The following is a 26,994-nucleotide window of genomic DNA, read 5'->3' as shown; positions in this document are numbered from 1 at the left end:
GCCTCGCGCACATCGCGTGTCAGACTACACCACCATAGCGGCTGGCCAGACGATCGTGAAGCTTGACTACCACCAAAATCGCTTTTCGCGGGCCTGTCGATCATGGGTCGCGCGTTACTGGCCTGGAACAAACCCTGATGACTAGGCTGACCCGACAATGCCATCACCGGCTGCACTACTGCGCGCTGGGACTCCATTTGAGGAACACCGTTCCGACCCTTGAGACGCACCTGAACACTGTTCGAGTAGCCGCGAAGGCTCGAAACCAGCACCACACGGTTAGAAACATGCTGAGCGGGGCTGACATGTCGGACCCGTTAAGTAGGATAGTTTTCGCCTCAGTCATGAACCTTTGAACGGTTTGGCACGCTCTCGCACTATCGGAAGCTTACATTCGTTTGCATCCGGACTATCTGTTTCCATTGTGTGTCCACACGTTTCCGTTCCATCTTCAACTCTTCGGTCTTTCTGCTGTGCAGGTACTGAGAAGTTCTGCATGTCTGTGACATTGCCTTCGATTCTACTCCAGCTGGACTGTTGATGTACTAATTACTAATTTTCTTTCTATCGTTTCCGGTTCTCACTTCGTCAAGGATTCTACAATGGCTAGAACTCGATTGTCCTGGGTACCAGCCCTGCTGCTCATGAGTGCAGTACGTATATCATCTGCTTGTAGGGACTCTTCACTGACTGCGTATAGACGGTCACTCAGGCAGTACTTGATCTTCACAACACTCACATACGAACCGAAGTCTCGGGCAGACGTATCGACAACTTGGTATCGGGACTCGACTGGCAACGACGGGATACAGAAGCACTCAACGTACCTGCTGCCGAGCAAGCCAGTGCACTGGACAATGGAAACATCGCCGCCAGGCTTGCACAGAACGGCCTGGACGCAAACGCCTTGTTGAATGGGCTCGCGCAAGGCCAAGGACAAGGCCAAAGGAGTGGCAACGGAGACATCAACACGAATGATGTCGGCGGAGACCTCGCAAACCAGATCGCCGGTGGGGGCTCCACGAGCGTTGACGATATCCTTATTGGGCTTAATGGGCAAAAGCAGAGTCCATCGACAAACCAGACTAACAACCCGCAGCCTCAGGGCCAGAGTGGTGCGCAAGGAACGCCACAGGGTGCCGACCAAGGAGCAGCAGGTGACATCAAGTCAAGCGACATTGCTGGAGATCTTGCAAACCAGCTGGCTCCCAAACCCGGTTCTAGTCAGAGTGGCAGCGCCGATATTGCTGGAGACCTAGCGAATCAACTCGCACCAAATGGACAAGGCCAACTACCATCCCAGTCTGGAGCACCACAAAATGGTAGTAACTTTCAAACTATTCAGATAGTTCAGACTATCGTCACTCAACCCAATGGCCAGGAGATTGCAGCAACGCTTGTCGAAGCACCGCCGCAGGGCGCAGCCGAAACGACACCTCCCGCTGGAGAAGCGCCAGCAGCAGCATCGCAATCAGCCCCAGCTGAAGCGACGTCAGCATCGTCACCAGCAGCCGGAGAAGCCACTGCCATATCGTCGTCAACCGCCGCAAAAGCACCAGCTGAAGCATCTGCTTCAGCACCGGCGGAGGCAGAGGCACCAACTACGTCGTCTTCAGCTAAAGGGGAAGCACCGGCAGAAGCAGCACCGGCATCGTCACCAGCCAAGGGAGAAGCATCAGCTTCGTCATCAGCTGCCGAAGAAGCCTCAGCTACATCTTCGAAGGCTGCGGCCGAGGCACCAGAGGCTGCCACTGCATCATCATCGTCCGCCGCCGTCGAGAAGCCGGCAGAGGCTTCCGCTTCGTCAAAGGCGGTAAAGACAGTCTTTCCCGCTGGGAAGTCTGCTTTGCCAAAAGTGACCCCTATTCCCTGGACGAATGCGCCTTCCCAGATGGGAGGTATGGCTGCTGGAAACTCAAGCAGTATGGGTGCTAAGGGGGCCGCTATGCCCGCTGCTGAGCCTATGCAGACAGCCAGTCTAGCGGAAAGCAAGAACTCTACTGTACGTTGTTGTTCGAGGTCTCAATATAGTCATCGCTAACATTACCAAAGGGTTCAGCAGCCGCCATGGCACCTGCAGCTGCTGTAACTGTATCGGCTGGATCAGAGCTCGCAGCTGGCGCTCAAGGTGCTTCAAACTCTACTTCCGCCAGTACTCCAGCGATCGACTCGGCCAAGCTTACGGCCGGAGGTCTTGCTGCAACAACAACAACTGCAGTAGGCATGGCAGTCACAGTCAAAGCCGATGGAAACAGTACTGCTGGAGTTGCTAGCGCTTCTGGTGGAGGTGGAGCAGCAGCCGCGGTTACTGTTGTCGCCGGTTCAGGATCTGGAACGAACGGTACCGCATCCTCGGGTGGTGCAGCAGCCGCGGTCACCGTTGTCGCAGGCGGAGGAAGCAATGGAACTGCCGCTGGCCTCGCGGGAGCTACAACTACCTCGAAAGCTGCGGCTGCAGTCACCGTCGTCGCAGGATCTGGTGGTGCAGCCGCTGCTACAGCAGCTTCTCAATGCAACTGCGCTTGCATGTGTCCGGCTGGATCTTTCCCCATGTCCGCACCACAGGCCCAGCCCTTCCAACTAGGATCCATGAGCAGCGCGCCAACAATGAGTCAAAGTACCATGCAGACTGTCGTGGGCAGTGCTGTAACAGTTGAGGCCGGGGGCTCACCACCCCCTGGAGCACAGCAGGCTGCTTCGACAAGCTCAAGCAGCACCGTAGCTATCGACTCGGCTACACTGACTCGGCCTGGCCTTGTCGCAGGAACTACGACGAGTGCGGCTGGAGCGGGTGTAACTATGATGGCTAGCGGATCTGCTTCTGCTTCTGCTTCGTCGGCGGCTGCAACATCATCATCTGCAAGTGTCACACCATCTGTCGAGGTATCGCTTGCATCAGCAACTTCTCCCTCTCCTTCTCCAAAAGGAACAACAAGCGCGCAGGCTCAGAGCCAAGTCGCAGCCGGTGCGCCTGCACCTACGCCCGTTGAAGAGCCTCTACCTTTCGATATCAGCACTGTTGCGCTACAGAGTCGAGTCACGGTAAATCTCGGAAGGAGGTTGGTAAAGCCGACGCCGGAGGTTCAGGCAGCGATGTGGTGGTGGTAGATGTCTCATTTCTTACAATATACAGATGTCTATGCTTTGTTAGTTTCTATGTTATATAGTTGATTGTAGCAGTTGAGCATTGAGTGTTCCTGCGAGGTAGTAATGTTGAGAGAACACAAAGGTGTGGGTATGATCTCTCTTGTGCATTGCTGCTCGTGTCTATGGGTATCATCGGCCGTCTGTCTGGATAGAGTCAAAATACTCCATCCTCAGGATTCTGTCACTTCTCCACCTCCCTCCTGTACTTTTGCCTTTTTGTTCTTGGCTTGCTGGCGCTTCGAGATTGGCTTTTCCGCCTTGGTCTCGTGCAGGGGAGTGCCCTCTAAGCTCTCGCCTGGCCGCTTGCCGTTCTGGTTCTTGTTTGCTTTCCCCTTCGGATCTTGCTTGTCCTTGCCCTTAGCCGCAGAGCTTTGCGCTGGCTTCTCTCCACCATAGACAATATCTATGATGCCCTTGAAGCTCTGGCGCTTCAATCGCGCATACTCGACTACACTCCTAGGCTCCTTTGTAAGACCGTCTTTGCCTCTCTCTGTGCCGAGTCCCCACACAGAAGCTAGGTTGATGACATCGCTCGGTGCGCGTATGCCTAGCACGCTCTTCGCTTCCGAACTAAATATGAGGCCCCGACCGCGGGTCACGCGTATGAGCTGTGTCGCATTGCTAATCAGGTTGCGCTTTGCGGCGGGATCGCTCGACATGATACCCTGGCTGTAGCATATTTCGATCTTAATACCACGGGATATAGCTGTCCCCAGCGTAGGGAACTTGAAGTGGGACTCGAATCGCCGGGTCAGGTCGAGTGAAATTATGTCTACGTCCAGACTCTGACATGCTTGCTGGAGGGTGCGGTCGTCTGTGGGTCGGGCGGCTACGAGGTCATATTGCTGCTGGAGCTGTGGTATGCGGAAGTTGGAGGCCGAGTCGGTAAGGAAGATGTTGCATCGTCGTAGAATGCGCATGCGTGGAGGGACCGGGAAGGGGAGTTTTGTGGGTACAGGCGAACTCTGGTTGAGCAGCGCATTAGCGATTGAAAAGAGGAAGGTGAAAGGGTCGCAGTTTCCTCGACGTACTATATCAGTCGGCAGTTTCCCCGAGTAGGTGTGCGTGAGAGCAACGACGTCGTATCCTACTGCACCGCGTCAGTCTACCGCCGGCGCCTTCAACTACAACTCGAAGAGCTCACACTCGTCGAGGAAAGCTACTGTGCGCTGCAGCTCGCGCGTCGCGTCCGTCCAGGGAACATTCAGGTCGTGAAACATGGCTGCACTAGCTAGAATGACTACTGCAGAGGTGGAAAGGGAAGTGCGGCAGCGCAAGCTAAATAATTGTAAGTGAGATAGAAGGGATCGTCATCAGCACCTGGGCCCGCCTGCCGGAAAAGCTTGGCCCTTGCCTGGTACTAGTCTAACGCCCACAAGCCATCCTCCACCACCAACACGAGCAGCCAGAGCTCACCACCGCCGACACCCAGGCACCCCCGCCCAACCACGAGGCCCATCGCGACTGCCGTGACGGCCCTCTGTCGCGCTTTCCTCCATACCCGCTCCTTGCGCTCGCTGTCCTTGGTGCGCTTGCAGGCCTTGCCCTCTTCTCCCAGGGTCCCGACGTCCTCCGCTTCCTCACCCCACTATACGACCCCTCGCTCGATACAACAGCCCCTTGGCGCAGAGATCTCAGTACAGACCTCGAAGAACGCGCAAAGTGGAATTCCACAGATCTCCCGGAGAACTGCTTTGTTACCCGAATGGCGTTGAACAACAGTAGCGGGGCTACAAGCCTCGCTCGCGTCTACGCCGATGTCAACGCGAACATGCCTCGGTCGTACTGGGACTACGACTCGGTGAACATCTCCTGGGGCGTGCTCGAGAACTACGAGGTCGTCCGCAAGATTGGCCGCGGAAAGTACTCGGAGGTCTTTGAGGGCATCAACGTGGTTAACTACCAGAAATGCGTCATCAAGGTCCTCAAGCCTGTCAAGAAGAAGAAGATAAAGCGTGAGATCAAGATCCTGCAGAATCTGTCGGGTGGCCCCAACATCGTCTCGCTGTTGGACGTGGTGCGCGACAACCAGGTTAGTGACGGCTCCGACTGGATTGGCGACTGGGTACTGAGGCCCAACCGCTGCCGCGTGCTCGAGAGAAAAGCTGACCAGCGATCAACAGAGCAAAACACCCTCGCTGATATTCGAATACGTCAACAATACCGACTTCAGAAGTCTGTACCCCAAGTTCCAGGACTACGACGTGCGATACTACATCTTCGAGCTGCTCAAGGCCCTCGACTACTGCCACAGCAAAGGCATCATGCACCGTGATGTCAAGCCTCATAACGTTATGATCGACCATGAGAAGCGGAAGGTGGGCACATCCTATCAGAGCAGAGGAGCACAGCTAACGAGTACTAGTTGCGCCTAATTGACTGGGGTCTAGCGGAATTCTACCATGCAGGAACCGAATACAACGTCCGTGTCGCGTCACGTTACTTCAAGGGCCCCGAGCTACTAGTCGATTTCCAAGAGTACGACTACTCGCTTGATATGTGGTCGCTGGGTGCCATGTTCGCCTCAATGATCTTCAGGCGGGAACCATTCTTCCACGGCAACAGCAACTCTGACCAGCTCGTCAAGATTGCCAAGGTGCTTGGAACGGAGGACCTGTTTGACTATCTCGACAAGTACGACATTGAGCTAGACGCCCAGTACGACGACATACTTAGTCGGTATCCCAAGAAGCCGTGGCACTCGTTCATCAATGCCGAGAACCAGCGCTTTGTCAGCAACGATGCGATTGACTTCCTCGACAAACTGCTGCGATACGATCACCAGGTGCGTTCTGTCATATGTAAAGATGCGGTGTCAAAGACTAACATGTATCAGGACCGACTGACTGCCCAAGAGGCTATGCAACATCCTTACTTTGCGCCCGTCCGACAGGCTGCGCAGCAAAACAGCACCGCGGCATGATTGAGATACCCATTCACGTAATTAGACTTTATGTAATAGCATAAAAGTTACAGCAACGAAATACTCGGTCTCCCATCTATCCGTTCCAAGTTTTTTTGGCTTGAGACACAACCGAGGTGCCGGCGTACAAGCACACGGCGCACATCACGGAGCGGCAGTGCATAGGGCAAGGTGCTAGGTATCGTTCTTGTATAAGCGATGGGGAGCGCAATGGTACATCGCAGGCGCATGGGAGCAAACAAAGCTCAACAAGTACTCGGCTCAATGCATATTGGGGTGTTGGTGGACGCTCATTCTTGCTAGAAGTGTCTTATGCCTACGGTAGTCAATGATGAATCTTTTTGTGACACTACTATCTCTGACTCGACTTGTGCACCTCACCTGGTGTTTTGCTTTTCATCGCATATGAATCATCGTCGGGCATTCCCGATGTGAGATCGGAGAGCTCCTATCGTCTGGCAATGACTGTGTCCCGCCATGACTGTGTTGTATGCAGTCATGGAGCGACGAGCATGGCTCAATGGTTCGTCGTCGTAGGCGGGGTCCGTCCGAGCTCCAGGATGTGGGGTGACGCAGGCCGGACTTGGACGACTCACACCCAGGCACTTTTTTGTTAATGTTGCCCCGCACCGCGCCCACTACACTGCGCGCCGCCTGCAGACGAAACCTCGATTCTCAAATTCTTGCCAGACGCCCATTGCAATTGAGACGGCCAATCCGCAGCCTATCGCGAACCTACACGCCGCTTCACGCTGAGCGCGTGCTCACCCACAAACACCACTACTCGACCGCAACCATGGCGCTCAACGCGTCCTCCCACAACTCGACCGGCGAGAAGACGACGCCAAACACTGCGCCGCCGCCCGAGCTCAGCGCAGACGTCAAGAAGGACATCCTTGGCGCTGCCGAGAACGAGGCTACCGGCCAACATGCGCCTGGCCGTGAGAACGACAAGGGCGTAGAGAAGAAGGAGAAGTCCGCCAAGGAACTGGAGAAGGAGCGCAAGAAGGCCGAGAAGGACGCAAAGTTCAAGGCAAAGAAGGCAGCCGCTGCCGGTGCCTCCAAGGATGCCGCCGCTCCAGCCAAAGAGAAGAAGAAGAAGGGCAAGGAGGAGGAGCAACTACCAGAATACGTCGAAGAGACACCCAAGGGCGAGAAGAAGAGGCTGAGGCCCCTGGACGACGCATACACAAAGGCATACATACCCAAGGTCGTCGAGTCGGCATGGGATGCATGGTGGGATTCCCAGGGCTTCTTCAAGCCTCAGTTCGCCGAGAACGGAGACGTCAAGGGACCTGGTCACTTTGTCATTCCCATCCCCCCACCCAACGTTACCGGAAAGCTACACTGCGGACACGCGCTCGCTACGAGTCTCCAGGATGTCCTCATACGGTGGCATAGGATGAGGGGATACACCACCCTCTACCTGCCTGGTTGCGACCACGCTGGTATCGCTACACAGTCCGTCGTCGAGAAGATGCTCAAGCGGAGGGAGAACAAGACGAGATACGATCTCGGTCGCCAAAAGTTCCTGGAGCGGACTATGGAGTGGAAGGAGGAATACCATCAACATCTCACCAACACTCTGCGCAGAATGGGTGGATCGTTCGATTGGACACGCGAGGCTTTCACCATGGACGAGAACTGCTCTAAGGCTGTTACGGAAACCTTCGTACGCCTACATGAGGATGGCTTGATCTACCGCAGTAACAGATTGGTTAACTGGTGTACGGCTCTCAACACGGCTCTTAGTACACTTGAGGTCGACAACAAGGATCTGGCTGGACCTACCAAGCTTTCTGTGCCTGGGTACGAGAGGATGGTTGAGTTCGGTGTTCTTACTCACTTCAAGTACGCCATCGAAGGTACCGACCAGTTCATCGAGATCGCTACAACACGTCCCGAGACAATGCTCGGTGACTCTGGTATCGCTGTTCACCCCAAAGACGACCGTTACAAGGACCTCGTCGGAAAGAAAGCCCGTCACCCCTTCATCGACCGTCTCATGCCTATCGTCGCTGACGACTATGTCGACCCTGAGTTTGGTACCGGAGCTGTGAAGCTTACTCCAGCGCACGACCCCAACGATTTCAACCTTGGAAAGAAGCACGGTCTTGAGTTCATCAACATCTTGAACGACAACGGAACTATGAACAAGAACGCTGGTCAATTCGAAGGCGCCAAGCGTTTCGATGTTCGTTACACCGTCGTTGATGCGTTGAAGAAGGCGGATCTTTTCGTAAAGACGGAGCCCAACCCCATGAAGGTCCCCATCTGCTCAAGATCTGGCGACGTCATCGAGCCTATCATGAAGCCTCAATGGTGGATGAAGATGGACAGCCTGGCTAAGCCCGCTATCGAAGCCGTCGAGAAGGGCGACATTAAGATCAGGCCCGCCACCTCCGAGAAGGTCTACATGCACTGGATGAACAACATCCAAGATTGGTGCTTGTCCCGACAGCTGTGGTGGGGTCACCAGATTCCCGCGTACTTTGTCGAAATCGAAGGTCAAGCGGGTGACCGAAGTGAGGACGAGCTCTGGATCACCGGCCGCACAGAAGAGGAGGCGCGGGCCAAGGCTGAGAAGAAGTTCCCGGGCAAGAAGTTCACGCTATCACGGGATGAGGATGTCCTTGACACATGGTTCTCTTCCGGCCTGTGGCCATTCTCCACCCTCGGCTGGCCCAACCAGACTGCCGATCTGGAGAAGCTCTTCCCCACGTCTGTTCTCGAGACCGGATGGGACATTCTCTTCTTCTGGGTTGCTAGGATGATCTTCCTCTCCTTGTACCTCACCGGCAAGGTCCCATTCAAGGAGGTCTACTGCCATTCGCTCATTCGTGACTCTGACGGCAGGAAGATGTCCAAGTCGCTGGGTAACGTTGTAGACCCTGTTGACATCATGGATGGTATCACTCTGCAGAAGCTACACGACCAGCTTCGCGCTGGTAACCTTGATCCCAAGGAGTTGACCAAGGCGGAGAAGTACCAGAAGACAGCCTTCCCCCAGGGTATTCCCGAATGTGGTGCTGATGCGTTGCGCATGGCTCTTGTTGGGTACACCACAGGAGGAGGTGACATCTCGTTCGATGTCAACGTAGGTGATCCCTTATCTATTGTTCTCGATGTTGTATACTGACTAGTCATCAGGTCATCCACGGATACCGAAGGTTCTGTAACAAGATCTACCAGGCCACGAAGTACGTCATTGGACGTCTGGGAGACAACTTCACACCACGAGAGAAGGTCACAAAGGGAGGCTCAGAGTCACTACCTGAGCGATACATTCTGCATCAGCTCAACGTCGCTTCCAAGAAGATCAACGACCACTTGGAGGCACGCGAGTTCAGTCTGGCTACCCAGGCTGCCTACAAGTACTTCTACGTCTACCTCTGCGACACCTACATCGAAAACAGCAAAGCCATTTTCGACGAGGGCAACGAAGAGCAGAAGGAAAGCGCGAAACAGACACTCTACACCGCCATTGAGGGAGGACTGAACATGATCCACCCCTTCATGCCCTTCCTCACCGAAGAGCTATGGCAGCGTCTCCCCCGCCGTCAAGGCGACTCCACCCCCTCGATCACCATCGCGCCCTTCCCCCAATACAAGCCAGAATTCGAAGACGAGACCGCAAACGCCGAATACGAGCTCCTCGTCGACAGCGCTAAGGGTCTCCGTTCCCTGACCGCCGAATACGCCATCAAGGAAGGCGCATCTACCTACATCAAGTCCCTGGACGACTCTACCCACGCCACCCTCTCAACACCCACCTCCCTCCCTTCCATCCGCTCCCTCGCCGGCAAAACTGTGGCAGACATCAAAATTCTATCTCCCACCGACTCCATCCCCTCCGGGTGCGCCGTCTACACAATCGGCACCGCCGCGACCGCGTACCTCGACGTCAAGGGCCGCATTGAGCTCGACAAGGAGATTACCAAGGCTCAAGACCGCCTCGTCAAGGCGAATGAGACGATTACGCGCCAGAAGAAGATTATGGATGACGAGTGGGAGCAGAAAGTTAGTGATGCGGTCAAGGAGCAGGAGAAGGAAAAGCTGAAGACTGCGGAGCTGGAGGCGAGGAATTGGGAGGCAAGTATTGAGCAGTTTCAGAAGATGAAGATTGAGTAGATGGTGTGTGTGTTTGTTAGAGAGGAGGATCTCGTGATTTCGATGGAGATGTATTAGCTTAGAAACGATCACTACGACGTAAAGTAAAAGTGCCAATGGATGAATGCGGATTCATGTCTTGAACAAATTGGAATGTTGTACATTGGCTGCACTGTATCTCCGTGGGACCACGCGCCATCATCTCTCTTCTGGTCCCTCAGCTTTCCTCCGTCATTTTCTCCTATCGTACTGTGGTGCACCCCTACTTCCTATCGTAACACTGGCCCATGAAAGAACCCCATAGGTATACACGTGAAGAAACGAACGCCTCGAATCCAAACCCATGGTATGTTCCTCCCTTCGTCTCCGCCCCAGTCTCCTCTCCTCATCTCCCCATCTACGAAACAGCCTTAACCTCCAAAGCGCCATTAGCGCTCTCCTTAACCATCTGCGCGTCCCCACCAGCACCCGCGCTACTCTCATTTTTGACCATAGTAGGCATACTGACGCTCCTACCCTCACCAAGCACCTCAGGCCTCCACCTAACCAGCAATTTCTGCGCACTAGGTTTCGCCCTCTCATTCTCCGTCCACATCTCTGCCAGGATATCGACGACGATCTTGCGGACAGGCGGACGGAACATGTACAGGTAGTGGAGTGTGTTACACGCCAAGTCGATGCGCTCGGGGTCTTCGGCCATCTTCTTGAGGCGCACCAGGATGCTGTAGTCGATGGCGGGGATCTCAGAGAGAAAGCGGATGATGATCTTATCGGTATGTTCGATGTAGGGTAGGATGCCGTCGATGAGGCGGAGGGCGCAGCGGTGGTAGTTCCCTGGTGGCTTCGGCGATGTGTGGTGGTTGGACGAACCGTTTGTAGCAGTGTCTTCGGCGGACTCGGCGAGGACCATGTAGTTGTACCATTCCTCGTTGAGCCATGAGATGGCGACGTCGATGCGTGACTTCCAGTTGTACAGTATGTATTGGTAGAGGCCATCTCTTACCGCATCGCTGATGTGCATATTGCCCTTGGCGTTCTTAACGGCGTATTCATCTTTGATGCCCTCTTCCGGGTCGTCTAGGCCAGCGCTGGCTCGTGTAGCTAGCCGAGAGAGTATAGTGACCCAGGCGTCTCTGTTGTAATCGGTGGCCGCAAGTCGGTTGAAGCCGCCTTTAGCGACTTTGCTCTTCTGTGTCTCATCTACACTGCTCAGCATGCCGAAGGCTCGATGTACGGTCATGTCACCGTACTTCTGAACATCCTGTTCTGATAACGGAGGTGCCTCGGGCAGCTTGTAGGGTGCTAACGCGGTTGACGGTCCGCCTTGTGAGGAGAAGGGATTCGAGGGGATGCCATCGAGCTTGTTGATGAGTTGTTCAGCGTCTTCGGGCTCGAAGTCGGGCTCGTATTCTTCTTCGTCTTCTGCGGCGGCGGTCGATGGAGGCTGTACAGGGCGACTTGGTGCGGTCTGTTTGAGTGTCTGATAACGAGCGCGGACGGCCTAGATGATGTTAGCACGGCTACGACTGACACCTCCAATAAGACCTGAAACGTATAGGCCAACGTGGGTCTGGATTGGACAGGGAACATCACATACGTTGATAGCTTGTTCAAGCTTCTGTGGGTTCACCGACTGCAGAACAGGCACGACTATCCTCAGCAATTGCTCGGGATCCCTGAAGTTTTGTACATCAAAGTTCGCAGTGCTGCCCTCAGCGTTCAGTGTATACAGTTGTCGCCAGCTCACTTCACCAGGCGGTAGTGGCTGGACGGATGGCGTGCGACTTGGAGGCTCAGCGACTAATCGTTGCCTCTTTGCCGGATCAAGACCATCAGTAGGCTCAACCGGTGCTGGACGTTTACGGTTAGATTCATCGAACACTTCAACCCGTGTACGATGCATGCGTTCGAGGAACTGCTGTATCCGACCGTTGATGGGGTTATCTGGGGAGTTTCTACGTTTATGAGCATCAGCAGTACTATCATATAGCAAGGCAGACATACCTCTTTATGATGTTTACAAGCAGTGCCCTTGTTGTGCGCTCAATCGACTTCATGATGACCTTGTTCTTGGGCGTCATGGGCGAATTGGCGAGCTTGAGAGGGTTGAAGTTGAAGACACTGTTCAAAATCTTATTTGCAACATTTGGGCGGCGGTGGATTAGCATGCCCAAGCTGTTGAGTGTGGCAGTCACAAGCAAGCCGTCACTAGTCTCTGTTAGAGGCATTCCAGCAGTCTGCGACTGTCTATCTAACCTGTGATCTCCGTGTATGATATCCAGCAACCTGTCCAACAGCCCGTGTCCTTCAGCCTCGAGGCTCGCGTAGGGTATGAGGGGGTGGTCGCGGGATACGAGGGAGAGGGAGATGTCGTTCGGGTCGGCGCGCTGCAAGGGATCAGATGGCTGTCTATACATTGGGTAGAGTGTAGTATTTACCCTAGGGTCCGTCACGCCCGGTGTCTGTACCAGGACGACTTGCTGGAGGAACTTGACGCAACATATTCGCACACCGGGCGCGGCTGCGTCCATCCGGCGCAAAATGTTGGACTTGATGCCGGCCATGAGCTGCCATTTCTGCGCATCGCTGGCGTCGGAGACACTGACACATGCAAGTATAAGAACGTGTTCGCTGGATTGCAATCATAGGCATCTGGCAAGGGGACCTCAAGATGCGCATGGCATATTTGACATGGGGACTTCTATCTGATGCCTGGGAGGTCACTTACATGTGTTTGTAGACAAGCGGATACACGCTGGCAGCCGCCTGGATGGCGCTCTTGATGACGCTCTTGTCTTCAACATTGTCGAGGTAGGCTTTGAGGGTAGCCAGCACAGAGGGCGCGCTGTTCTGCTTGACGTCTTGGGGCCATGTTGGCGACGCAAAAGCCTCGGCTAGAAAGTCGGCACCCCAGCGCTGTATCTCGATGCTCTGGTCTTCACTGTAGCCGATGATGGGGAGCACGCCCGGTATGATGGTAGGATAGTATCTACCGTCGCCTAACGCGAGCGACCGGGCGGACTCCATCTGCTGTATCGTTTGCGAACTCATGGCGATGGCTGATGGCGAGTGCACACGAGACGAGCTTTGTTTCTTCGAAAGGGTGAAGAGAAGTGACGCTGCCTCACGCGCGCACGGCAGTCAGACTAAGAACGCGACAAAGCCCGGTATCCGACGTCAAGGGCGCTCCCATTCCCAGCAAAGCTAATAATTAAAGAGGCGTAGAGAGCGTGGAGAAGCGAAGGGGGATTGCGCGACTGGTGTTGTTGACTACAGCTGCGGGTGAGGTGAGTGACGCGGAGGGTTCGCGGCAGTGCCTTGATGATCTACGCCTGGCCGCCAAGACCGCCTAGCGTGGTGGAAGTTCACCACCGCGGCGAGACATTGGCGATTCCCCGCAAAGCAGTGAGAGTCTCAGCACGCCAACATGGGATAGTAAGTTGCATTGCGCATGTACATCGAGGGTGTATGCTAACGTCGACAGCAAACCCTTCCGCTCGACCTACTATGACGACCGCATGCGGGCATCGCCGGCCCTGCTGCGAACCCGCGCGCCGTACCTGATCAAAAACACCATCACCGGCTTCGCTATCTGCACCCTGGTTGTTGGCATCTGTATGGCACACGCCTTCTCTGCCTAGAGCATTGACTAATTGCGCATAGACACATACACCATCAATGCCATCTCACAGGATGAGTTCGAGGATGTCATCGTACCGGACAAGCCTCTAGACCGAGCCGCACAGCCACTGGGCACCACCCAAGCACTCCAGCAGGCGGTCGAAGCGCGCAAGTAGCGAAATACACGACCTTGTATATTGGTGTATAAGAATATGGGCATTGGGCTGGCGCTATAGGATCATTCAGGGAATACCACTTTTTAACCATATGATCTTGTTCGGCCCACAGAGTTGTCTTGAATTGGTTTGGTATTCCATCGCAGTCATTCGCAGCCATCAGGTCACTGGCCGTGTTTTGTGCCTTTCACATGCACTTGCCTCTCGCTACCTAACGCTCACGACTCATAGATTTATGGTTGCGTTTAATGAGTGCGCCTTGGCTCTGGATCCTTTTCATACCCTGGGCCGTCTCCCACGATCACTGTCGCCTGACTTTGGCGAACTCAAAGTTCGGTATACCACGATGTGGATCTGGTTCAGCCAACAGTAGGTGCTCTACTACCACGCCAATTTACGTATGATGTATTCGCAGCCTACGAGCCTCATGGTTTCAGTCATCACTTAGTGCAGCGTGACCACCTGATGGTGGCAGCGTAAAGAGCGGTAGCATCCATAAATTAGCTGTGCGCCTGGAAATTTCTTCTGTATGACTTTCCTCAGACACATATAAGACTTCCTCTGTCTATCTTACATCCCATCGCTAGCTATGGCTTCTCTTACCACCACCAACGCCGACCTTGCTCGGCTGAGCGCGAGCACCGACAGCAGCACTACCACCGACGAAGCCGATTTGAAGGCCTCCACCCGCGTCCAACGAAAAGACAAGTCGTCTGTTAGGCGCTGGTTCAGCTTTGTTCGTAAAATTGTCTCCTCCCAAAACACACGAAAGCAGTCACAGTGTTCGACATGTGGGAAGAAATCCGAGGAGTCTCTCGTCCAAGTCACCCCTCCCAGAGCATCATCCACCATCGCCATCGCTCCCTCCAGTACTTATGAGGAAGGCATCGAACGCACAACGAAGGTGGACCCGACTGCCTTCCTGAGGCCTGTTGCGCGGTCCACATCTGTACCCGCATCCCTTCGTCGCTCGGCTGCCGCCCCTGCCTTCGCAAGCTCTTATCTCGAGGCAATCTCTGAAGAACCAACAGACTCGTCGACACATCCATCAGACATCGCCGAAACCGTCAAAGTCGTCGACTCCACGCCACCCAAGCCGGCAAAGGCCAAACGCAGTCACGGCCCCCGCAAGCCGATCATGATTACCCCCGACCTGATCAAGAAAATCGAGAGGGACAACAAGAAACGCCAGGGACCGCCTGTTCGAGTGACTGAGGTGAAGAAGAATAGCAGGGGCGCTGTTGCCTCGGCGTCTGGTGCGAAAGGTGTTCGTGCCAACCCGATGAGGTGGTCGCAAGACTAAGGGAAGGACGAGGGTTAGCGGGAAGGGTGGTATCAGGGCATTTGCCCCATATGGGCCTAGGAAACATGCTTTCTCGAAGTTATCGCGATGGTGTGGCATGGAGACATTCCCTGCACCTTGCGTTATCGCTGGCATACAGCAAGACTTGGGAAAAGCTTCACACTACTTCTTTATTTTACACAACAGTTAGAATTGATACGCGATGTCCTTGAACGCATTGCACTTGATTCACCATAGACATGATCCCGTCACACGCGCAGACATTTGAGACCATGTTATATGCTAACAATCACTTCAAATTCCCCCAGGTGCTAGGCACGAACCCGAGGAATTCGAATTTTTCCAGCAACACAGATAATATTCAACACTTTGTGCGCGAGCTTTGCTGACTACAACGTTGATTCCCATGGTAGAAAGCTTTGCAATACCACACCCGGGCGACTACAAGGTCGCCCAATTTTTTCGTCTGCTCCACATCCCACATTTGTCAGCTCCAGCCCATCCATTCAGCGCATCCCTATTGTATACTGCCTGGACAGCATACCTCCCCTTCAGGCTCAGGCAAACACTTTCAGTCCTAATGTAGTCCTCGGAGTGGTTTCCCGTCCTTTAAGCGTAACGAACCAAACAAATCATAGGCACAGTCATGGGTTTTCGAACAAGGAGCTCACATACCTTTTACATGATGACTCCCTCAACTCCAGCATTTCTATAAAGCCCATCCAGCCCATCCAACAACCCTCCCATCATCCCCTCACATTCACCCACACAAACAACCACAAAAATGGCACCAAAGCAAGCGCCCACCTTCCCTTCCTCTACCAACAAACCATTTCGAAGCCCACGCTCAAAATGCGCCTGGGAAATCAAAGTACGACAAGTCCGTGACAACTCCCCAGTCTCCCCTTCCCTCCTCTTCGCCACACCAATCCGCTCCTTCACCATTGCACCAAAGCGGAAACGCTCGTCGAGCGAAGATGAAGACGATGTCAAAAACGAGGACAAAGACGAAGAGGAACATGAACAAAGACGTATTGCCAAAGTCGCAAAAAGGGAGGAGATACCAGACACGGCGTACGATGCCGACGACGAGGATGAGTACAACACTGAAGAGATATCTCTTCCAATTATAATACCCGATCCTCACTTCTGGTATCGGGCTGCGACGGGGCAGTTTTGGTACCCTAGAGTACCTCTACAAGAAAAGCGAGAGGGGAAGGAAGTGCCTTGGTATTATAACGCCTCTCCTTTTCTTCAGAATTATTGGGATTCTGAGTACCGTATCCTTGCTGAGAGGCAATGGGAGACGACTTATGCAATGTATAGGATGGGTGAAGAGGATGTGAAAATTAGTGTTGGAAGACGGAAGAAGTTTAAGGCGGGAGAGGGGTGGGCAGTGGCAGAAAAGAACTTGAGTCTCGAAATCAAGGATAGAGGATTGCCGGCTTTGACGGAAGAAGAGCATTGGAGTTGGGAGTAGTTGGACAGCAGTGTGATTGAGGATGTTGAATAGCTATTAGAGAATCCATCGGAATAGGGATACCATTACCACACCATACCACCATCTACCTAACTATTCCCTAAACCATCTCCTGATCCCCCACCCTCTGCTTCTCCACACCATCCACCGTGCCCTCTGTGCCCTCCTTTCCTCCCTTAACCCTAAACCCCACACCAGGCACCCGACTCCTCAACGCCAAACTACTACAAACCACAGACACACTACTCAACGCCATCGCCAAACTAGCCCAGACAGGATCAAGTCTGATATGCTTCCTCCCCGTATCCTCCATCGCCATACCGCCTTCCATTCCAACGCCGTTATGGTGCATGTCCATCTGCTTGCCGCCGGTGGTGATGGGGAACAAGACGCCTGCGGCGATGGGCATGGCGACGAGGTTGTAGATGAGCGCCCAGCCGAAGTTGAAGTATACGCGACGGAAGACTACGCGAGAGAGGTCGAGGAGGGTAAGGATGGTTGTTAGGCGGGAATTGATGAGGATGAAGGAAGAAGACGATAGGGCGATGTCGGAACCGGAGCCGATCGCTATGCTGAGATCGGCGGTGGAGAGAGCGGGTGCGTCGTTGATGCCATCACCTACCATGGCGACAGTTGCGCGTTTCTGCTTCTTCTCCCTGCGAGATAGGAAGGGGATGTTGAATACAGATTTGTGCGGCTTGGTGAGGGTCTGCTGAAGGTACTTAATCTTCTCGGCTTTCTGGTCTGGGAGGACACCAGCAATGATGTTGGAAGTTGGGATGCCGACTTGCGCGCCTACAGCATTGGCTGTAGTTGGGTTGTCACCAGATAGCATCCAGACGTCTGTTCCACGTGCCTGTAGGGCTGAAATGACGCCTGGTGCCTCGGGACGGAGCGGATCCGCGATGGAGAAGGTACATGCGAGTCGCCAAGATGACGGAGGTTGAATTTCAGTGACGGCGAGTGACAGGGCCTCCGACGTGTTGGATGGCTCGGACTGCTCTGCCACACTTTGCTCACCAGTTCGTGGTAGAAACAAGGCGACTAAAGCGACCGAATCTCCCTGCGACTTCCACTTCTGCAGTGATGACGCATCGTCGGCGAAGATGGGGACGTTATGGTCAGCCATAAAGCTTTCATTACCAATGATCGCCACGATTTCTTGTCCATCGACCCTGAAAGTGCCCTTGAGACCCTTGCCAGGCACCTCATCAACGTTGACTGCTGTAGGTGTGTTGTGGGTCTCCTTATTACAGAAAGAGACTAGCGCTCGAGCGATAGGATGGTTGCTGTTTTCTTCCAATGCCTTGACAACGCCCAACACAAGTGCAGCGTTCTGGTCGTTGGAAAACTTGTGATTCGTTACTGCTGGATCGCCACCCTGTGTCAAGGTGCCAGTCTTGTCGAAGACGATGCAGTCGAGTGAGCTGGCTTCTTGGAAAGCTTCACCACCACCCCGGACAAGAATACCATGTTTGGCGGCCAGACCACCTCCGACGAAGAGCGCGGTGGGCGCGGCCAGACCAATGCCACAAGGACAAGCGATGACAAAAACGGCTATAGCGAAACGGAGGGACCAGAGCTCCCAACCGCCAGCGGATTCATTCTTCCAGTCGTTTGGTATCGCACCAGTAGTACCGAGGATGAGCCAGACAAGCCAGGTGACGATGGCAACGGCGATAACAAAGGGTACAAAATGCGAAGTGATAGTATCAGCGACGCGTTCGACCGGTGCGCGACGTGACTGCCCTTCACGCACAGCATGGATTATCTGATCCAACATGGAAGTACCCGATACTGTCGTAACCTTGATCTTGACGGGTGAACCTTTATTCACTGTGCCAGAGAACACAGTATCACCCTCGGCCTTCTTGACCGGACGCGACTCGCCAGTCAAGCTAGACTCATCAAAGTTAGTGCTGCCTTCGATAATATCTCCATCGAACGGTGGCGAAGTGCCATTGTGGACTCGAACGACATCACCGACCTCGAGGAGATCAGTCGCGATCTTGGTATCGCCTTTTTCTGCGTCGACAAGAACAGCCTCGTTTGGTCGAAGCTTTCCCAGCGAGGTGACAGCATCGCCAGTCTTGGCTTTGCTGTAAGCTTCCAAGAACCGGCCGACGAGTAAGAACATCGTCAGGAAGACTACTGCATCAAAGTAAGAGTCGTTCATGGAACCAGAGGACTTCTTCGTGGCAGCCAGGATGAGCTCTACGATTGATGCCAGGTATGCGATTGTCGTACCGAGTGAGATGAGCATGTTCATGCTGCCGAAACGGGTAAAGCGGTGCAGATAAGGGGTCCGGCTTCCTGGTCGCCACATTGATCTCAGCTCTTTCAGTGCACGCCGATGGAATGTATCAGCGGCGAGGAAGTAGATAGGCGTAGCGAGGAAGAATAGTGCCCAGCTTAGTCGAGTGACGTTGCCGGCCCACATCTTGCCCATGAGGTATGTGCGTATGGGGTCTTTGGAGCTGATCAAGCTCATGAAGACGATGCCGAGGACAAAAGTCGGAATCGCGATGATGATACATAGAATGAGGCGGAACAGAATACGTTTCCGCTCTTCCGCATGCATCTCGCGCGCACGCTCCTCCAGTGTCGGAGGGTGGAAGACCGAAGGCCGGAACGCTGGATTGAGGCTCTCGATCGTCGAAAAGATCTTTCGGATCGTGAAGCGAGGAGGGTCCGGTACATATCTGATATGCAGAACGGGTTGCTCGAGCGATAGTGGTGGAGAGTCGATTACAAAACTGCGCTCGTTCTCAAACGCTTCTTGTAATCCTCGGGTAATGTTGTCTGGGCAGTGGTGGCAGAACATACCCTCTATGCGAATCGCGACGGAACGCTCGATGGTGTCGGTTGCTGTGGTCCCTTCTTGAACAACTTGATCGAGGGTAGCGGTGTACCCGACATCCTCGATACTTTCCTTGATCTCTGGCAGATGTTCCTTGCCTCTGAATGCGATGGTCGCACTATTCGAGATAAGATTGATATCGACCTTCTCAATCCAGGTCAAAGGCCGTAGCGCCTGGTTGACGTTTCCGACACAGGCGGAGCATGTCAGACCTCCGAGAGAATATGTTGCGCGCCACCGCTCGCTCTGTTGCTTCGACGCGGCTACAGCTCCGGGCGATGTGGTCTGCACCTCCTCGAGCTTCTCGACTGCGACGTCGAACCCGCAATCTTCGATCGTCTCGACAAGGTCCTCGCACTTCGCTTTGCCACTGAACACTATCACTCCGCTGTTAGTCAAGAGATTGACATTGACTGACTGAACCCATGGCTGTTCCTGGACCGCGTGCGTGATGGCAGAGACGCATGAGCTGCACGTCATGCCGGTAATAGACAGCGTTGCTTTGTAGACTTGTGGGGCCGCAGGCGAGTCAACAGCAACGAAGGCCTCGGATAAAGGCGACTTTGGTTCGGGCGACGAGAAGCCATCGGAGCTACCTCTGGGTGAAGTCGTGATGATAGGCGCAGGCTTGAATCGCAGCAACTCGTCGCCGTGCAAGCTAACCCCACCACCTTCTCTCTTGCACTGCTCGCACTGAGCTAGGTGAGTTTCTTTCTTCTTCATGTCGTCGTGTGAGTCTTCAAGGTCGGCAGCAGGATGTAGCCAGTGATTGACGGCGCGTTCAAAGCTAGTGTGCCACTCCTTGCTCTTACCCTCGGGGTTCTTAACCTCGATCGGACTCCGGACAGCCTTGGTGTCTTGAAACACGCTGTGTATCTCGAATCCCGCAGCCTCTAGCGAGACGGTGATGTCGTCAAGGTTGAGAGAAGCGGCGTGGCGTACAACCACTGAATGTGAAACGATGGAGACGAATACGTCTTGTGGCGGCGGTGAAAGCGCGGTGAGAGAGGCTTGGATACCGTCCACACATGACGGGCAGTGGAGATTAGAAATAAAGCATGTCGTCGTTGTGGTGCCGTTCACCGCAGGATCGCGCAATCTGGGTAACGGCGCAGCGGGAGACATGGTGACTGGTTCGCGTTCGGGGTGACCTTGGCTGTGTAATATCGACAATGTCGGTACTCCTCAATCAATCGGGTGGATGACTCTCTTGCTCAGGCGATGATTGATAGATGTCAGTGGGCGCCGGTTCCGGGGTAGTAGCCAACGGCTGTCGTCGCGCAATCAAAGCAATCAAGGAAGCGACTGGGCGTGGACGAAGGAAGGAACGTTCAAGGAAACACAACACGATACTGGAACCCTCAGATATAAGTGAAACCCGAATTTTCGAGCCTTTTCTGCGAAATGTGTCATTGCTACCTACATTTCTGATTCATCGTCCAAAAGCGTGACAGTGGCGGCCGCACAAGTCGCGCAGTTGCCACGAGCGAGGTTGAGTGGGTCTCCGCACAAACTGCGCAGTGGCAGCCCACCCGTCTGACTCGCCGGGCCGCATCGTTGACAAATAAACCCTTGCGCAAACATGTGCATGCAGCATTGCGTGTATGTAGAAGGAAGCTCACTCCAGGCACTCTTCTTTGTCTGCGTGCTGGCTTGGCTTATGCCGCATTGGCGTCAGCGGATCTGCAGCCACGTGAAAATAAGCTTCTCGCTTGCCCCGGATTCGTCCACCTTTGGCTCCCGACATGCATATGTCTTCATCTAGATATATGGATAGCAATCTGGAAATACCGACAGCCCTATGCAGTGTATCACGCGGAAGGGCGGCATCGTGATTGCGGAGGACCAATACCGGTACGGGCCATCTAGAAGGAGTGCTGTGCGCCCCGCGAAGTTATTTTGCACGCGGGTTGTACTCTGATAGGCGTGTGTAGGCAAGCGCAAAGACTCTGCGAGCGAGTGGGTCTTCATCTGAACTCCGGCCGTGTTGACAGCAGTTCAGAATCTGTGGATACCGCGCTAGAAGTCCGATCTTCCGCAGGGACGTCTCTTGATCTCCAAATCCTAGGCACAAAATTTCCAGAAGATGATCAGTATAGCAGACAGAGTCACTTAAAAAGCACAATAGATCGTGTAATTTTTAGCAAGAGTTTGTTAGCACTCCTCCAGTGGTGAAGGCGAAAACATCAGGGCTTGGGTCGGCAAAGTCGCATTGGGTGTGCTGCAAACAGCAGAGTCGAGTTGCTTTGGCATAATCTGGGCTCTGGGTATTGGGCTCTCAGCATATATGACAGTTGCTTTCCACAAATGTCGCAAATACCGCGCTAAAAGAAAGTCACCACCTAAAGAAACAAGGAGATGCGGCGCTGCCAGCGCCGCCTGAGGCCCATTCATCGGGCTCCCGCGAGAAGGAAATTGAAACCTAGATCCCAGCTGTGATCTTTTTCGATCCGGTCGTCTTGATGTGCTCTTTGGGTGTGTACGGTGGTGGGTTGGTATGCTTGTGAGCATCCATCTCTTGCCCTGACGACGAGTCCCTCATGACGCCGTGTCCTTGCTCAGCGCTTGCCACCTCAGCAATGGGCCTGCCAGCTAGTTCACCCTTGGTTTCCATCGGTGCCGTCGGCTCGGTTCCTTCGTAACGGCGTTCCGTAGGGATGAAAGCATCGTAGTATCGCGGCATTATGAAGCCGAGCAGGATGACGATTATAGTGATTATGGACAAGATGAATCCGGCAATCATCATTGGGTCGTACCGTAGAGTGTGGAATTCGGGGAAAGCGAAGGAGAAGATGATGGCGAGGACGGGTCCACTGAGATAACGGAGGAGGAATGGCATGAAGGCCGGTATCGTCCAGTTCTTGCCCTGGCCAACGATGACGTTCAGGTCGCGACGGAGTTGGTTACCCTGCCATATTTGTTAGTTGACTGAAATTTCAGAGTGGTTTAGTTAGCTCGACTTACCGAGTAGAAGGCGAGGAACCAGAACTTCCGAACGAAAGCATTCCGGTGCCAGAAAGACGGCGCTCGCGCGGTGGGAGTCTTTGCCACGAAAACAGCAATTACAGCCATGAGGAAGTAAAAACCGATACCAGCACCGGCGCCTGCTCCAGGTCGGCTGATGCCGTGCGCAAGACTAATACCAAAGACTTGGCCGCCGAAGAAACCAACATTGTATATGACAAAGGCGGGCAGGCCAGTTTCCTCAACGATGTCTCTCCATCGGTACACAGTCGTAGCGCTGGAAACCTCGCTCCAGACGACAAAGATTAGAGCGACGTTGTTGACCCAACGATCAATACCATCGAGGAGGTAGTAGCCGAACTCTGTGCAATATGGCAGACACCTAATTCGTCATAGTCAGTTTGCAGTTCTCATCCAGTTAGCGGGAAGTCATTGCTTACATCAAGAATGAGAGGACGGTCAGCGCAGTAACAACCACAGGTCTCGAAGCCTTGACCATGCCAGAGTCGCAAATAAGCGTGACAACAACGTCAAGCATGACGAAGGCCGAACTGAATCCGAGCACAATGAGCGTGAAGAACAATAGAACGGCCCAAAAGTTCGCTCCAGGCATCTGCAGCACCGCCTCAGGCAATGTCAAGAAACCCACAACAAAGGCGCCGAGTCGCTCGCCATCCTGTGGCCACCTTTCGAGAAAGCCTACAACACCAAAGACGGCGAATGCAGCAAAGTTTTCGAAAAGTACGTTGCTACCACAAATAAGGCAAGCGTCCATCACGGCGTTGGCGTGTTTTGTGTTGTAACTGGCGTACGAAGTGAAGTAACCGAAGCCGATACCGGTGGAGAAGAAGACTTGGCCAACAGCTGTCTGCCACACGACTCCCGAGGCGAGTTGGTCGCTTCTCCAAGTTCTCCAAACAAGAGCAACACCTTCACTCGCATTGGGAAGAGACAGCGCTCGGCCAACGAAGATGATGGTGGTGACGATGGGTAGTCCCATGGTGAAGTATACAACGCGACCGGTCATGCCGACTCCACGGAAGATGGATATCCAAATCAGGAACCATACGAAGATACTCCAGCCTACAGTCGAACCGATCAGAGCTCCATTGGGATAACCGGTGAATGAAGCTACGGAATTGCCATCCGGCGTTAGACTTCCCTCGTTGATTGCTCCGCGCTGAAGAACGTCTTTGTAGTAGAAGTCCTCGATGCGGCCTTCCCATGGCAAGGGACTCGTGAAACTTTCTTGGAAGTATCTCATAATCCTGGTGGCAAAGTAAGTACAGGCCAGACGTCAATATTGTTTGGAGACACCGCATACCATGCCAAGTTAACAGTAAAGTACTGGACGACAAGAAAACTGACGATAACAGGCCCCATACCGACTCCTTTGAGACGGCGGTTTATGTTGTTGACTAGCGGTAGATGGTTAGTTGGTATTCCATACGTAATCGACACATGAGCTGTCTTACAGGCAATAACGGTACCACCACGGTACGCTTGACCGATTGACACTTCTAGGATGAGCGCCGGAATGGCAATGAGGAAGACTGCCAGAAGATATGGAATGAACCATTGGAGGCCATAGTTGTTGTAGAGCACACTCGGGTATCTGAGCAAGTTTCCTTGTCCTGCGCAGCCGCCCATGGCAGCGAGCAGAAAGGCTGCTCTCGAGGGCCACTGGTCACGGCCGTCTTCGCTTTTCGAGGCTTGAGGCGCCAAATAGCTGCCTATCTTTCGCAGGAATCGCATCGCCATCTTGTATGAACAGCTATCTTGCGAGAGTTGAAGTGGGGTGTAGAATGCCGGGCCTCAACAAAACGGAAGTATCGGGATGAAGCAACGATCCCCAATTGACCTTTCTTCGGGAGACTGTGAATCGTGGGCGGACCTAGCCATTACATGTGAGAAGTGAAGTGTTTTTGTATTCCGTTCAGAGCAAACGCCCCACTACGTCCGCCAAGATCGTACCAGTCTCTTCGAACCCACGTTCGGTTGCTGTTGGTAATGGGTTGCGATTTCCCTGCATTTCCCAGTTCACATCGCATGGTTGACCCACCCGATCCTACACCGGGGGTACGACTACGGCAACCCCGACGTTAACAATCGCCATGACACAAAACAAGCTTTTCCTGCAAGATGGGTTTTCTTGCTCGCAATTCACAAAACCTCATGGGACAAGAACATGGTTTCCAGTGGCTCGGCGGGGGCCGCCGTTGATAGCCAAGCTTCCGCCGGGAGGATGTGGAGAAAAGCTCATCGGCAAAGGCCTGGCGTACGTAAGATGGTTGGGGTCGAAAGTATCCCGACAAATCATATTCTGTCTACATGCCGAGTTCCGCGTGCCAATGCTGGGCGTGGCTCGGTTCCGCCGCAGCTGTCACGTCACGATCGCTCCTTCTTCCGCATTGATTCGCGCTTACCATTCAAGCAATTCCGAGTGCTTGTGAGGAATCTCAGCCTCTGATGGCGTGCTCAGGAACCATCGCGCAGGGCGTGAGTGAGTCCCTTCATCCAACGTGCTTTCGTGAACAGAGAACTGTGGCAAGACCAGACAGTCCCTTGCGATAGCCGACATAGCCGAATTAAGGCGTACCATGCGACCCGCGTCGGACGCGTTGGCTGCGCGTAGGGTGTAAGTGTGGTGAGCCATGCTTCGCAGCACGTTGGCAACAGTGGGGCAGCCCACCACTTCGGTAACATATGCAGTGTTTGGTCTGGGGGTGGGCCTTTTGAGTGATATCATGGACGTTGGGTGATGTGCTCCACTCGAGTACATGACCGTCGAAACCTGCAGACTTGTTGTGGTTGATGTATGGAGCCCAGGCCGGATGTTGGGATCGTGCACTTCGAGGTACTCAAGTCTCCGACTCCTGTTGTGCCTCCCACTGGAGATGTTTGACCATGGCCTTTTCCGCTTCAAGCTCGGCTTCAAGTGTGTCGATGCGAAATGTCAGCTCCTTAATCTTCAGTTCCTTTGCCTTGACTGTGCTGCGGATGACGTCGCGACCTCTCTTGTATCCTTCGGTGTTCTTGGCGTGTCGAACTAGCAGAGTTCTGAGCTCGTTTTCGGTACAGTCTGCGAGGCGTGTGCTACTGCTCTGCAGCAAGTCGAAGACGTCTTTGACGATGTCCTCGTTCATTGCATTTCTGAACCGATTTGGAGTGGGAGTCGCGTCAAATGAAGATGACGGGGTTGCGGTCTGATAGTGCTCGTTTGCATCAACGTTGGATGAGGGAGTAAAGAGAGCGCCGCCTGGTGTTGGATGTCTGGTTGCGAACGGGTTGTCTCCTGGGGATCTTCGGTCGGTTTGGGGCGTCTGCAGCCCATTATTTCTGGAGCTACTGCCTGTCTCCATCTGCCATGGGAGCTTCTGTCGTTTGGGTGCAGGGGTCGTGAAGTTGATTGTCCTCGCGGCCCTGCTCGGCGTCTCTGCCTCGACCATGGCCTGATTCAGATCATCATCGTTAACCTGCCCAAGGCCGTATTCGTCATCGAAATCATCGTTGCTAGGTCGGGTTCTCTTGCGACTTGATGCGGCCGGGTTCGTCTCGATCGTGTAAGGCGGTGGAGGGGATGGTTGACGTCGGGAAGGCGTGACTGGGTTGGTGGGAGCTGGATTGGCAGGGCCAGGTTCGGTGCGAGAGTTGTTCGCGAGGGCACTCTGCTCCCTGGCATGCGCATGATCATCCCATAAAAAGAACTTGCATCGGTCCTCGGCATCCTGAGGCTTTTGGCAAGAGCGAACTGGGTCGCGTTAGAGAGCTAGCCCTTGACAGGTAAAGTAGAAGTAACATACACCATCTTCCCTTGTTCGGGCCTGCTTTCTTAGTTTCGAAGTGTACTGCTGGCAGTCGGGGATTGCAGTCGCCTAGTCGTTGTCAGTGGTGCTCATGTCTTGTGGGAATGTTGGACTTACAGTGCCAAACACCGTTCAGGAACTGGCCCTTGGGTGGCCCGCCGCCGCCGCTACGTCCTCCTCTAAAAGCAGACATGATGTGAATTTAGGGAGGATTAAATCGGGATGATGTCAGTGTTGGTGCGATACTAGTACGGAGGGTCATGTTTGTATCCAAGTAGACAAAGCCCTGGAGGTGGCTGGTAACAAAGCAGCGGCTGGGGCTGTCGTGGTCCGAGCTCGAACCCTGGCCAGCGGGGTGTGAGGTCACCTCAGGCACCGCACCGCGTTCCTGGGGCGAACGCTCCACTTCGTTCCCGCCGTATCTCGTATTGGCCACTCGGAGGGTTGCTGGCCTGGATGTACCTGCAATCAATCGTCGACAACGAAATTCAAATTCGTCCCTTTTACTGCCGTTGGCCCCATCCCGGCTTGGACACGCGGCCACCTCCGCAGCTGAAATCCGGGGCATGTTCTCGACCATGGCCCGATGGCTCCCCTTTGGCCT

At 54.0% G+C, this 26,994-nt stretch overlaps 10 protein-coding genes across 10 annotated transcripts; 5 read left to right on the top strand and 5 right to left on the bottom strand.

The window, feature by feature from the left end:
* Positions 1–602: 602 nt before the first annotated feature.
* J4E87_002588 (uncharacterized protein) lies at positions 603–3,108 on the top strand (the record flags this gene model as incomplete). Its single annotated transcript, XM_049374224.1, has 3 exons — positions 603–653; positions 701–2,002; positions 2,053–3,108. The coding sequence occupies 3 exons, from the start codon at positions 603–605 to the stop codon at positions 3,106–3,108; spliced, it is 2,409 nt and encodes an 802-aa protein (XP_049236364.1).
* Positions 3,109–3,317: 209 nt separating this feature from the next.
* Positions 3,318–4,367, bottom strand: J4E87_002587 (uncharacterized protein; the record flags this gene model as incomplete). Its single annotated transcript, XM_049374223.1, has 2 exons — positions 3,318–4,237; positions 4,292–4,367. The coding sequence occupies 2 exons, from the start codon at positions 4,365–4,367 to the stop codon at positions 3,318–3,320; spliced, it is 996 nt and encodes a 331-aa protein (XP_049236363.1).
* A 485-nt stretch (positions 4,368–4,852) lies between these two features.
* J4E87_002586 (uncharacterized protein) lies at positions 4,853–6,070 on the top strand (the record flags this gene model as incomplete). The annotated part of the gene is made up of 4 exons (XM_049374222.1): positions 4,853–5,179; positions 5,271–5,465; positions 5,513–5,932; positions 5,984–6,070. 4 exons carry the CDS (start codon positions 4,853–4,855, stop codon positions 6,068–6,070), a joined length of 1,029 nt encoding a protein of 342 aa, XP_049236362.1.
* A 796-nt stretch (positions 6,071–6,866) lies between these two features.
* J4E87_002585 (uncharacterized protein) lies at positions 6,867–10,201 on the top strand (the record flags this gene model as incomplete). The annotated part of the gene is made up of 2 exons (XM_049374221.1): positions 6,867–9,167; positions 9,221–10,201. 2 exons carry the CDS (start codon positions 6,867–6,869, stop codon positions 10,199–10,201), a joined length of 3,282 nt encoding a protein of 1,093 aa, XP_049236361.1.
* A 376-nt stretch (positions 10,202–10,577) lies between these two features.
* Positions 10,578–13,231, bottom strand: J4E87_002584 (uncharacterized protein; the record flags this gene model as incomplete). Its single annotated transcript, XM_049374220.1, has 6 exons — positions 10,578–11,681; positions 11,778–12,135; positions 12,185–12,388; positions 12,437–12,567; positions 12,619–12,781; positions 12,909–13,231. 6 exons carry the CDS (start codon positions 13,229–13,231, stop codon positions 10,578–10,580), a joined length of 2,283 nt encoding a protein of 760 aa, XP_049236360.1.
* A 376-nt stretch (positions 13,232–13,607) lies between these two features.
* On the top strand, positions 13,608–13,977 carry J4E87_002583 (uncharacterized protein; the record flags this gene model as incomplete). The annotated part of the gene is made up of 3 exons (XM_049374219.1): positions 13,608–13,615; positions 13,665–13,795; positions 13,844–13,977. The coding sequence occupies 3 exons, from the start codon at positions 13,608–13,610 to the stop codon at positions 13,975–13,977; spliced, it is 273 nt and encodes a 90-aa protein (XP_049236359.1).
* A 589-nt stretch (positions 13,978–14,566) lies between these two features.
* On the top strand, positions 14,567–15,280 carry J4E87_002582 (uncharacterized protein; the record flags this gene model as incomplete). The annotated part of the gene is made up of 1 exon (XM_049374218.1): positions 14,567–15,280. The coding sequence occupies one exon, from the start codon at positions 14,567–14,569 to the stop codon at positions 15,278–15,280; it is 714 nt and encodes a 237-aa protein (XP_049236358.1).
* Positions 15,281–16,860: 1,580 nt separating this feature from the next.
* J4E87_002581 (uncharacterized protein) lies at positions 16,861–20,745 on the bottom strand (the record flags this gene model as incomplete). The annotated part of the gene is made up of 1 exon (XM_049374217.1): positions 16,861–20,745. One exon carries the CDS (start codon positions 20,743–20,745, stop codon positions 16,861–16,863), a length of 3,885 nt encoding a protein of 1,294 aa, XP_049236357.1.
* A 1,297-nt stretch (positions 20,746–22,042) lies between these two features.
* On the bottom strand, positions 22,043–24,345 carry J4E87_002580 (uncharacterized protein; the record flags this gene model as incomplete). The annotated part of the gene is made up of 5 exons (XM_049374216.1): positions 22,043–22,528; positions 22,585–22,966; positions 23,025–23,852; positions 23,909–24,002; positions 24,060–24,345. The coding sequence occupies 5 exons, from the start codon at positions 24,343–24,345 to the stop codon at positions 22,043–22,045; spliced, it is 2,076 nt and encodes a 691-aa protein (XP_049236356.1).
* A 1,100-nt stretch (positions 24,346–25,445) lies between these two features.
* Positions 25,446–26,583, bottom strand: J4E87_002579 (uncharacterized protein; the record flags this gene model as incomplete). The annotated part of the gene is made up of 3 exons (XM_049374215.1): positions 25,446–26,335; positions 26,388–26,459; positions 26,508–26,583. The coding sequence occupies 3 exons, from the start codon at positions 26,581–26,583 to the stop codon at positions 25,446–25,448; spliced, it is 1,038 nt and encodes a 345-aa protein (XP_049236355.1).
* Between the last annotated feature and the right edge of the window lie 411 nt (positions 26,584–26,994).

Source organism: Alternaria ethzedia (genome assembly GCF_023757985.1).
Source record: "Alternaria ethzedia strain BMP 0044 chromosome Unknown scaffold_4, whole genome shotgun sequence".
Lineage (NCBI taxonomy): Eukaryota > Fungi > Ascomycota > Dothideomycetes > Pleosporales > Pleosporaceae > Alternaria > Alternaria ethzedia.
This window is presented reverse-complemented; position numbering and strand designations above follow the sequence as displayed.